Raw genomic sequence first — 12,797 nt, forward strand, 5'->3', positions numbered from 1 at the left:
CTATGCTAGCACAATTTCTTACTAAAAGATTGCCCTTTTGTACTCTATTGAATTTAAAAATACTTGAGGTGAAAGCAAGGTTTTACATTGTCAAATATCTGGGGTATTATAAACTGACCTAAATAATCTTGCAAGTTACCTAAAACAGTGATGTGAAATGCAGCCCCAACATGTGTTCCTCACATGTAGGCTACAGTATGTGCAGTAACTTAAAGGACGACTTCACCCATTTTCAACCTATCTTCATATAATTGGTCCTCACCAATGCTCATAATAAAATGGTACCATTTCTTTCTACTCGGTCTGTGTCTCATAAGAGGGCTGTGGACACTTCAGACAAAAATACCATATTATAATCAGCATTAGTGTGTAGAGCTTAAGATTTGGAAGTTTGGGTCTAGATCACTGGAATTTTAGGAAAATCCAATGTTTGGCATTTTTTTAAGAATGAGCTGTCACTTCCATACAAGGATCAACCAAACTCTTCAAGTTTCCTTCCTCTGTAACTTAGCTTGTGTAGTCTTTTCTGGACTGAACCAGATGTTCTTTCTTTGTTGTTCGATTGCCAAAAAGGCCACACATGCTGTAATGAACTTCATCATGTCAAAGATTTTCAGGGAAAAAAGTACATAATAATGAATACATTTTTTTAAACATTTGCAGAAAGAAACGGTGAGCTTGTAAATTGTCAATTTTCTGTGTATAATTCATAATGTACAGTATTTTAGTACGTTTGGGTCCCAGGAGACAACACATTTCTCTTTTGGGTCTCGAGCTGAACAAGTTGGGATCACTGTTGATGCACTGCTACTTGTATAGTAAGACACACACTCAGCAGTCATAGCTGTAGTTTACATATTTGAACATCTGAGTAAAAAAGCATTATTTTGCACAATGGAACTAAAGAGTGGCAGAAGGCTAAAACCAATGATATATATTTTTTTACTAAGAAACAAGTTCAGGCGCCACCAGTACACTAATAAAATAGGTCATAAAGGCAGGATTAATGGACATGCACAGCACATACAGTGCCACTGCTGTATTGACAACAGCATTGGAGGCTGCCCTGTTACATGTCTGTGAGAACATGGACTTTGCCACACTGACCAGTGGCTTTGGTGGGATAAGCACAGGGCTTGCATGCATCTTCCTTCCTCATCTGTCTGATAAAATAATTATTCTCTCTCTCTCTCTCTCTCTCTCTCTTGCTCTCTCTCTCTCTCTCTCTCTCTCTCTCTCTCTCTCTCTCTCTCTCTCTCTTGCTCTCTCTCTGTATATATATATATATATATATATATATATATATATATATATATATATATATATATATATATATATATATATATATATATATATATATATACTATATATATATATATATAGAGAGAGAGAGAGAGAGAGAGAGAGAGAGAGAGATTTATGCCTCAAAGGGCCACAAAGGATACGCGAGTTAATTATCCTTTTGTAATCGCATTTGTCTATAAAAACATCAATCAATCAATCAATCAATCAATCAATCAATCAAACACAACTGTGTATGCAACTCGTTGGGGTGAGGTTTCCCACCCCCTGAGTATGACGTAAGAGCAAAATGCATAGCCACCCTGTAAAATATGGTCAATGCAGGAGGGATGAATTTCTGCATGCACCGAGGAAGGCTTCTCACCTTTGAATTCCAAATGATGAGGGATGTTCTTTTGAGGATATGTGAGCAGATCTAGGTCAAATCTTGCTACCCCTTCTGTGCATCATTAGTTCCTCAAGCCACCATGATGTGCGATGTGAGAGGGATGTGAGAGTGTAAAGATTTTACTGTGTAGTATTTAGGGATGTCGTTGATGTTCTTCTCTTGAAGCTGACACGCACAGATGAGCAATGCAATGACTGTAGCTCAAGAAAACAGACAAAGTTATTTTGAACTTTTTAGATTTCCATTTCCCTACCCATTAACCTTAATAGCCTCAAACACAAAAAAATATAAATAAAATTCACAATTAATTTTCAATCACTGCCCTTTCCAAATGGATTCACACCTCCTGGCTGCAAGGGATAATTGTACCGTAGGGCATAATGAATATAATTATTATGATTCTCCACATTTCGCTTTTATTGATCTAATATATTCTGTATTTTCCTTTGATCTCAAGCAGGGGAAGAGAAGCTCTTAGCAGGTCTTTTCTTGGTGAGCTTTAAGAGTGTGTATGGTGGGGGGTATTTTGGTGTTGAAATATGCTATAGGACCTATAAGTGAAGAGGGAAACTTCATCAAACTGAACGTTTAGGTTCAATATGATGATCTGCTGCTATGTTAAGGTGCCTGGAGTGACTTTTAGGGAAGGTAAGGCCAGTTTATTTGTATAGCACAGCAATTCACAACCCAGTGCGGTATCCACTACCATACGACTGATCGACCAAATATGGAGATACAGTACAGGTATACCAATACCGTCAAAAACAGCTGACGTCATCATGTTGATGACATACATGGGCATAAATGGGAGACAGACCGACCAGTTCCATTGCACACACCATTCCATTGTACACTGCACACCCGCCATCACACATGCCAAGTTTGAAGTTAAACAGTCGGACAGTGCTCGAGTTATGCCTGGGACAGACACACAAACATACTCAGACAGACGCAGAGGTTTTGTGAATTTATACAGTACATGATCTCTCATCAGAACAATGTGATTTAAGTTCAAAATCTGCAAAGTTTCCTAAAACTTTCCTAAACCCTAACCTTTTACTTTTACTGCAGATGTAAAACGTGCCCCTTACGGCTCAATTAAATTCTTTATTTATATTAAATGTTAGCAACATTTACACAGACAATTTAATTGTGTACGATGCAAAAATGCACATACTTTACTGTATCAATCATGCTCCATATCTTACCAGTCAACGTACTGTAAGTACTGTAACTGTAGTATGTACACCTCAGAGATGATACCTTGTGATGGTGCTTTTCCCCGGGGTCTTTCATTGTAAATGAGCTGGATCCTTAAGGGGGAGAGGGGGAGCAGCTCACCTCTCCCTCCTCTCTGTCTCTCTGCTCCTCATCAGTATAAACAGTGAAGTCATACCTTCCAAGAGGCCTGTTATTGTGCGTTCTGCGGTGATGTCACCAGCAGCCAATCAACACAGTGCTGAGGTAATGTGTGTGTGTGGTGGTGGGGGGGGGCTTCACTCCTGGGAAAATAACTCCTGCTCGGCCCCCGTTATTATCTGGTGCTGCCGGCAAGCATGAGAGCACACACGTAGTACTGTATGTCACATCACCAATCCACATGCCTTTTCTGGTATGACACCTCTTATGGATGTAAGAAGCGCATTTGCTCTGTATGGATGAATCCAAATATGTGTATGTCATATTGTACTGTAAGAGTGCTGTACACGATTACTGCAAGATGTAGGGCTGAAAGATATTGGGGGGGGGGATTGACATTGTGATATTTGTGTTGTTATATGTATGTTGCATGTACTGTACATAGTGCAGGATTGTACATATTTTCTTGGCTACAGTATGCTGATCTGCATTCTACTATCCTACTATAATTCTAGTAACCTCTGTAGTGGTGGTGAGTACGTGAGTGAAGATACCGGGTTCTCCTCAATGGCTGGACCAATTGCTCTGATTTTGCACACAGCCATTGACCATTACCATCTGAACGCAACTGTGAAGCCCGTTTTTCAATTTCATCAAATCTCAGCTTCTTATTAGCGTTTTTGTGTCAAACACTGTCGCCATGGTTACGGGGCTGCCCAGCTATGGGACGAACTGCCTCCTGGGTTGCCAAATCATGTGCGCATATCCCCCCACGGATGCGCTGCGCCGACCGGGTATGGTCTAGTAGTATCTAATGTGTACATCGATTTGGAAAGAATCAAGAACCTTTCACTCTAGCAATGATTAGAGCGTGAAAGGCAGTTGTTCAATTCTCTCAACATAACACCTCTGGGAACGCAGAATGTGTGTGCGAGACCAATTTCTAAGATGTCATTAACCATCTACAGTGTAGATAGACCTACGGTATATACTTCCTTGTATGATGAGTTGTGAAAATAGCTGATCTACAGTCTCAAAACGCGTTGTGATGTGTTGTGAGCTTGTAGATCGGCTAAATATATATATTTTTTTGTTGCCAAAAATAGGAAGACCAGGTTTAACCATCAGCGGTTAAATCATTGTTATTATTGTGATGGACTATTCTGTTTTTCTTCCAGATTATATATGAAAAATGTGACTGATTGGATCGATTTACCTTTACCGATGCTGAAACGATACACCATGTTGTGTAGCCCTACTAAACTGATCCCGAGTCTGTTCTGCACCACTTAACAGTGTTAGAGATATACTCCGCTGCAAAGAAACATCCCTCGTATTTGTGGCTGTTTCGATTCAATGTCACATTGATGATTACATCTTATTCTAATATAACCATAGTCTGTTTGGCTTTTTCATTATCAGCAACTGTAAAACCAAAATGACTGTTGAAGCTCGTCTCGGTCTCAATATACAATTGAAAGCTCATGCAAGTTGAATAATTTAGGTTTGTGTAACGCTTAGCAGCTGCTTTTGAATAGAAACATAATGACAATGTAATTTGTTATATTATAAGTTAGGCAGCTTGTAATTCTTTGCTAAGCTAAACATTTGGATTTCTATATGAGTCTGTTTTCCTATTCGCAGTACTACTGCTCGCAATTCTCTTCTGTGAAAGAAAAGGAATATAGCTCATTGCGCAATCAAAGAAAGCACTTTATTTTTTGCAGTAGTGAACATAATCATAGGCTACTAACATAGGCTACACTATGTTCATGATATTTACACTATTGTGCACATATAGCATTGCTTCTTATAGCCTGCAGGATCCATAATTGGTACACTATAGGGGAAACAATGCATGGCTTCATTTCTTAAGAGCCAAAGAATGCCTTGCTTTCATCCTCCTGTTTTATCTCTCAGCTGACTCAAAGCCAAAAGTGGTGCAACTAATCTGCACATAGATCAGTTGAGCCCTTGGAATCAAAGTATAGTGAATGTCTACTTACTGTGGGCTAGGCCTAATTGGGAACTATTTGGCAGATCATAATGCTTTTTGCATTAAATGTGATGTCCAAACCAGGGATGACAGCGATGTATAGTCTTACCAGTTTTTGAAGTTAGGCATTGTGGGATTTTTACCCTTTCAAAGGCCAGATTCTCATTATGACGTTTCCATTCTGTATGCAACAGACACTAGATCACTGTCTGTCTGTCTGTCTGTCTGTCTGTCTGTCTATCTGTCTGTCTGTCTGTCTGTCTGTCTGTCTGTCTGTTCTATTGGTTTACCGGGCATATTTATTGTGCACACTGCCAACAGGCCAAGGGCCTCAATTACCAAATATTCTTCAAATCGATCAATGACAACTAAGTCACTTTTGATAAATGAATGATCACAGAGCAATCGTCCCTCCAGGCTGTGGACCAAAGCTAGCCAATCGGGCACCTGTCCATTTGGCTTATGGAATCTACACTGGGGTACTAGCCAATTACAGACATGCAATTCACCGGCACAAGCCTATCTATCTATCTATCTATCTATCTATCTATCTATCTATCTATCTATCTATCTATCTATCTATCTATCTATCTATCTACAGTATCTATCTATATGTATGTATATGTATCTCTCTCTCTCTCTCTCTCTCTCTCTCTCTCTCTCTTTCTCTCTCATTAAGACATGTCTCCTGGCAGAGATTTTCTCTCTATTCAGTTACAACCTCAGATTGGCCTTGCTCATTGAAACAATTAATAGTAGGTGCCAATGTTCAAAACAATCATTTTTTGACTTTGTTTTAAGTCCATTCCACAAATTCACTGAAATGTGCATACTGTACTGCATATGTGTACATAAATTGTAACGCCTCTCTATCACAGAAATGTTTTTGTATGTTACCTGGCAATGACTTATTTCTCGCTCTAAATATAATTAGTGCAGTCTTGTATTCGTCAAGGTCCATGAGCTTCATGGCATGTGATTGTAAAAACAGCGTATTTGTGTGATCCAAATATCCTACCTATTCTGATGGCTCTTTTTTGTAGAATGCATAATCTTACATTAAAAATACTCCCATATATAGGCATGTCACTATGACTCAGACATAATCATAAACAAACCCCATACGACCATAATATAGGCAGGATCACGGCTACGTCACTCTGACTCAGACATAACCATAAACAAACCCAATATGCCCATACTGTATATAGGCATAAATGGGGCTCCTGTTGTCCAGAGCTACAGTTAAAGTAGTTTAAATCATAGATGGTTCCAGGACCCTTGGCTACTGGCTTTGCCTTGCCTACAGTGTCTGCTAAGAATTTCACTGACCAAAGAATGTTAAAGGACGACTTCACCACTTTTCAACATATCTTCATATAATAGGTCCTCACTAATACTCATGATAAAATTATACAATTTTTTCCTACTTGGTCTGTGTCTCATAGGAGGGCTGTGGACAGTCCAGAAACCTGTCTACCAGTGACATCATCGTTAGGCAGGATTTTTCCCCCAAAAAAGATTACAATTTTTTTATTCAGATTTTTATTAAGGCGAGAACAATGGGATCTATTATTGCATTGCAACTTTCCAGGAATACAAAGCCTGCAGTTTCTATTAGCTTGGATTCCCCATCGATGATGTCACTGGTAGACGGGTTTCTGAACTGTCTACAGCCCTCCTCTGAGACACAGACTGATTAGAAAAAAATTGTACCATTTTATCATGAGCATTAGTGAGGACCTATTATATGAAGATATGTTGAAAAGTGGTGAAGTCGTCCTTTAAGCTGTTCTTTATAATCACCAGTATATTGTTATATCAAATCAGTTGCATGTAGTCATTTGTTTGTTTGGGTGCAGTGCTTTTAAAAGGGATTTTGGTGGGTCCCAAAGTATGTCATCTGTTCTATACTCTACTCTAGGTTTCTGTGTCTATTCTTTCCCACTCTCAGACTTAAATTAAATTAAGACAGCAGATTTTACTGTGTAGACCAGGTCACACTGGGTCCTGCTGCACTTCACTTTGTACAATGTACCCCTGTTGCTTTTGGCTAATGAGAGGTGAGGCATGCAGTAGCCCCTCAGAAAAACCCAGTGAACCCCTAGTTCCCTGCAGGCCACAGCGAGGTGAGCAGTGAATACATCTGATTAGCTGTATCGACTGGTAAAATGCTACCACACTGGTCTTCCGAACATAAAGGCAAGCTACACTGTAATTAGCCTAGGATCGATGTGTCATTCCAGCAGCTACTGTATACCATTGGCACATTGCTTCACCATTAAACTAAGATAATTAATTAATTTGGAAAACAGGTTTCAAGTGTTTGTACACATACACACAGAGGTTTCATAAAACATTTATAAATCAGCTTCAGCTTTTGTCTAGCCATTCATTACATTGTCTCAGGTGAAGTGAGTCTAATGATGTATCATTGTTACTGTTACTGTTCAAACACATCGGCTTTGTCTCCAGTGTGTGTTTGTGTTTGACAGACTTTTCTACCCTGTGAATGACGATACAGTAAATGTACTTCATTCTATTATTGTTGTTTTAGGCTGAACCATGTTTTAAGTAAGTACCATATGGTGGCATACAGTACACTTCAGGAAAACTGGTGCCGGCTTAAAGATGAGGGGAAAACAGCTTTTAAAATGAACAATCACTGGTTTGAATTGAGTTGCGCAAGAGAAATGAGAAATGCTCCCTCTCTCTTCACAAAGTAACTATCAACAAGGCTCTTAACCACATGAACCACAGCATCCACATTCTGGGGGGAACATTAGTTAAAAATAGCAGATCTACAAGCTACTAATACATGTGTCGCAATGCATTTCTCAATGGAAGAGTAGGGAGACCATCTCCAACCACTCACTGCAGATGTACTAGTTATATTATAACATACTCATACTGATTGGTCAAAATAATGTTTTATTCACTAATAAAGTTCTGGATTGCACTTTAATATTTACGAGTTACTGTATAATTGTGAGAGTAGAAATCCATTTTCATCACATACCAGGCCTTTAATTGCCACTGGGTGAGGAAAGTGATAAAAGGATTGAGAGGGTGATAAGCCGAATCAGCCCTCGGGCTGATAACAATTATCAGCTGATACGGCAGCTGACCAATCTAGAGCCAAATCCCCCGCAAGAAATCCCAGTGAGACTACCATTTGTTCAACAGGGAAATTCCTCGATAGTTACTGTCAATGAGGAACCGCTCCGGGGTACGAAACAGTACTCCTACTGGGATTTCCTGACAGTGTGGGCAGGGAGTTGGCTGAGAACAGGGTAAAGCAGGTGCTGCCAACGAGCCTCACGTTGTTGGTAAGCAGCCATTCTGTGAACTGTCGACGGTTGCTGTTAATATTTATACAATTTAAATGTTGATCAAATGCAGTGCATCTAGCAGTGGTGGGAAAAGTACTCATATGTTTTACTTAAGTAAAAGTATCAATACTGCAATGTAGAAGTACTCTGTTACAAGAAAAAGTCCGGAATTCAAAATGTACTTGAGTAAAAGTACAAAAGTATGGATATCAAAATGTACTTAAAGTACCAAAAGTAAAAGTACTAAAATGTTTGAAAATAGCAGATCTACAAGCTCACGTTTTGAGCTTGTGCATCGGCTATTTTCAAATAGCCTAGGTATAAAATAGGGCTAAAGTGGTTAATGTATCTACCTATATAAAGGAGAAAGCTACTTCCGCCGCTGACGCCACACCCACTCTATGCATTTGGACCTCTCGCCGCTGACGCCATACCCACAGCTTTGATTTGGACTAAACACAACAACTACATATGACATCTCACCACAACACCAGCCACAACGTGCGCGCTGAATTTACGGGTGGCGTAGGGTACGTCTCATTGCTCACTACACATTTGCCTCCACGGAACATAATTAATGCTTCAACCCCCGCTCTTGCTTACCTTTTTGTACGACCCACGCCGTTGCTTTCACTTTAGTCATGTCTCTATCACACCCCACTCACGGTAATATGTCCGTCATTCACGTGTCATGTACATCCTAAAGACAACCAACACCACGCAGCCGATTTTGTAATGTCCCCACAACTAGTAACTAAAGTTTTCAAATAATTGTAGTGAAGTAAAAGTACTATATTTTACTGTAAGCAGTCCACTCAGTGGAGTGGGCGGGGTCTATGGTCTGGACTGGAGCCAGGCTAGTGCATCGACTGTATACTTCCGACTCTGAACTTACTTCCAAACCCTTACCATAGGTGCCCACGGAGTGCGAGAGGAGCCCCAGTTTGTGACGGCACGCGCTGGAGAAAACATCATCCTGGGATGCGACGTGTCCCACCCCCTGAATGGCCAGCCCTATGTGGTGGAGTGGTTCAAGTATGGAATGCCCATCCCCTTCTTCATCAACTTCCGCTTCTACCCTCCTCATGTGGACCCGGAATATGCCGGTGAGATGCTGCCTCCTTTTTATATATGAGACCAATCACAATCACCATGAATAGCTCTCTACACATTAAGTCATTTCAAATATTAACAGCCACAACAGAAATACGTACTATATGAGCCCATAGACGATCAATTCAAGAAGTGAAACAACTGGACCTCACATATAAAAGTATCATAGTTTTATTTATTTTTTATGTAGAAATCCTGGTAAATCTTGGTAGAATTTACTTTTCTGTGAATCATTTTTGTAGTTGTAACTTTGCTTTGATATCATTTAGGCTAGTAGTATTAGTAACCTACTGTATGATATCAAAGCATTGATGTTTTGACACACGCTTTGAGAAGTAATTGAAGACAGGACGCAAATCCAAATGAAGCAGCATGGTAAGATTGTGCCCTGGGAAAATGTAACGTTCTGTCCTTGCAAACACATTGTGTGTGTGTGTGTGTGTGTGTGTGTGTGTGTGTGTGTGTGTGTGTGTGTGTGTGTGTGTGTGTTGCGTGCGTGCGTGCGTGCGTGCGTGCGTGCGTGCGTGCGTGCGTGCGTGCGTGCGTGCGTGTGAGAGAGAGAGAGAGAGAGAGAGAGATGAAAAGAGGGAGAGATACGGAGGGAGCACATGCATGCACAAGTGTTAGTTAGTTTTGGGTCTTTTAACCTCAGCCAAGTAATGATAATTTGCAATTGAATTGCTCAAAAACAACAATAATGGTAAATGTTGTGTATGCTGTCTCAATGATATTTGCACAGGAAGTTGTCATGATATAGCCCCCCCCCCCCCCCTTAGAATGTTTGTTTTAGCCTTGTTTATTTGCAGTAGGCAGAATAACTTGTTTCCCCCCATTTTCACCATATGTGATTCTTACACCTTCTCTATCACATTGTTTTTGTATGACGCTTGTTAGTGTGCCATATTCGTGTGCTTATATTCTGTAATAATACATTTTTGCAATTACAATATATGTTAGTTATTTCAGCAGCTGTCTGCGACTGATTGATTGGACTACTATTAATCGATTAGTTTGAAGCTTTTTGTTTTCACATCAGTTAATTGATTTTGAATTAATAAAGTAATGAGTTGTACTGTACAATATTGCAGAACTAGGGAAAGAGGAGCAGAAGTCAGAAAAGCAGACATATTGTCCTTAATGGTCATACACGTGCTTGAATGGATATAAAGGCTGCCAGGCACTTCAACCCACTTTAGATTACATAGCTAGTAATAGCCTTTAGAGTCCAGTTCGAAAAGCAATGCTTAGAAAGTGGTTTGACTGGGACAATGGAAGTCAATGCAGACATCTGGGACGCTATTTTGGAGAAACTAGAGAACTGGCGTGGGGAGTGGCAATGGACTTTTGGTATTTTCCTAAACTAGAGAGGGGCAGAGTCCCTGCGGCGAGATGGGTTGGATTAGACTGAATATACTGCAGGTGGATTCAGTCACAACCAATCAAATGATTTATTTTCATTACCTTTAAGCAAGGGCGCCGATACTGCGGGTGCCTCGGGGCTAAAGCACCCAGGGGAAATGAAGAGCACCCATCACAAACTCATCACAAAAAAATAAAAATAAAAAAACACAGACATCTTCACTTCATGGAGTTACATACAGTTTTGGCACCAAATTAAACAAATTAACCGCATTTAAGTAACAAAACCCCCCTAAAAAGGTAACAAACCTGGAAAATAACCACAGAATTTTCGCGGACCGGCCGTGCATGCACGCTCGCTGCGCGCGTGCGTTGCACGGACACGCCCCTGCCTTTAAGAGCAATGTCCTGTGCCCAGCACAAGTGTGTACTAGTAATTGTCATTGTGTGATGGAAGAAAATTCATGACGTTGTGTGAGAGGTTAAGAGTCATCAAACAACAAATCTACAGCAGTCTAGAATAGATGATGTAAAACTATCTTTGGAGGAAATGACAAACGCAGTTAATACGTCTGGCACTGATACTATGAGAAGCATTTCTCAGCGTAAAGCCCAGTTCATATTCGTCAAAATAGACTACTGTATGTGGCTGGACAATAATGACGTGATATGACGCATACCTCTAAAGTGGACCCTGAGCAGATGTCCGCTGATGTCTAGGAGGTCCAGTCATTAAGTTGTGTCCCTGCATACCTGTCTGTGTGACCTGTACATGATGAATTAAATGTGGCTGAGTACACTTTGAGTACACTTGACTATGAAAGGCAAAGACTTGCAGACAATCTACTGGTCTCTCTGTCCTTGTACTGTACATATCTATTCTCTGTTTCATTCAAACACTACTTAAGCAACTTAAGAAATAGTTCAATGATGTTCAGCGATGAGCCAAACAGAACCTGAAAGTATGTGTAATAATATATCTAGATCACCTATCAGTTTTCTAGTTATGAAGGACAGACACATATGGATATGCCTTCAATATTCTCCGTGTGTCATGGCACACAACAGTTTTTGTTGGACACAACCATTTAACCATTGTCACATGTGGGTTAGAATCCATAAAAATTCAAACTAACTCAAATATTCTTCCCAGCTTGAGGGATTCATACCAAAGTAAAACAGACAAGCATAACATATACATTTATAAAGCAGGTTTGTGTGGTCTTGGAGACGTCTATCTGGTTGCATCTCTATCAACGAAAGTGTTCTGAAAATAGACCCGTGTTCAAAATAGTGATCTCTATATGCTGGTAAACCTCGTCCAAGCAGGTGGGCAGTGGACGGCGGTAATCCTGGTCCTCTTTGACCCCACAATTGCAGTGCGCTGCTGATTTGCAAAAGACACCCACCCTATACTGCCCTGTCCTTCCCTGCCGACGAGTCCACCAAATACCAAACACACGCAAGTGGAGCAAAACACCCCACTTCACCTCTGGAAATAATTGTTAACCCATTCAATCCGGGAACGCATCTCTGTCATTTTAGATTTATTTGGCAAAAAAAAAATAGCAGATATACAAGCACATAGCGCGGCACCGAGTGCAACGATATGAGCTTGTAGATCTGCTATTTTTTATTATATCTTTTTTTTTAGTTACAAATGTTCGCTTAAAATATATATATATTCAAAGATTTGCACACATTTTCAAGATTTTTTTTTTTTTTCAGATCTACAAGCTCATAGCGCGGCACTCTGTGCCACACTATGAGCTTGTATATCTGCTATTTTTGAATAGCCAAAGAAATCTAAAATGACAGAGATGCGTTCCCGGATTGAATGGGTTAATTCACCCCATAGCATGCCTCACACCAAACTGCCTGCCCCAAAATATAGGACGCATTATGTGCCAAGCCTTGCCTTGTCTCATGCATTGTCTGAAAGAGACTA

General features: G+C 40.2%; 1 protein-coding gene across 1 annotated transcript in view; it reads left to right on the forward strand.

The window, feature by feature from the left end:
- igsf9bb (immunoglobulin superfamily, member 9Bb) overlaps nucleotides 1-12,797 on the forward strand; it is a gene marked incomplete at both ends in the record, with an annotated part of 133,310 nt that overhangs the window by 27,271 nt on the left and 93,242 nt on the right. Inside the window, one exon of the mRNA XM_084073498.1 lies at nucleotides 9,292-9,483. Coding sequence (XP_083929624.1) covers nucleotides 9,292-9,483 — 192 coding nt within the window. The remainder of the gene's footprint in view (nucleotides 1-9,291; nucleotides 9,484-12,797) is intronic.

Source organism: Gymnoscopelus microlampas, assembly GCF_963454915.1.
Source record: "Gymnoscopelus microlampas genome assembly, chromosome: 12".
Classification (NCBI taxonomy): Eukaryota; Metazoa; Chordata; class Actinopteri; order Myctophiformes; family Myctophidae; genus Gymnoscopelus; species Gymnoscopelus microlampas.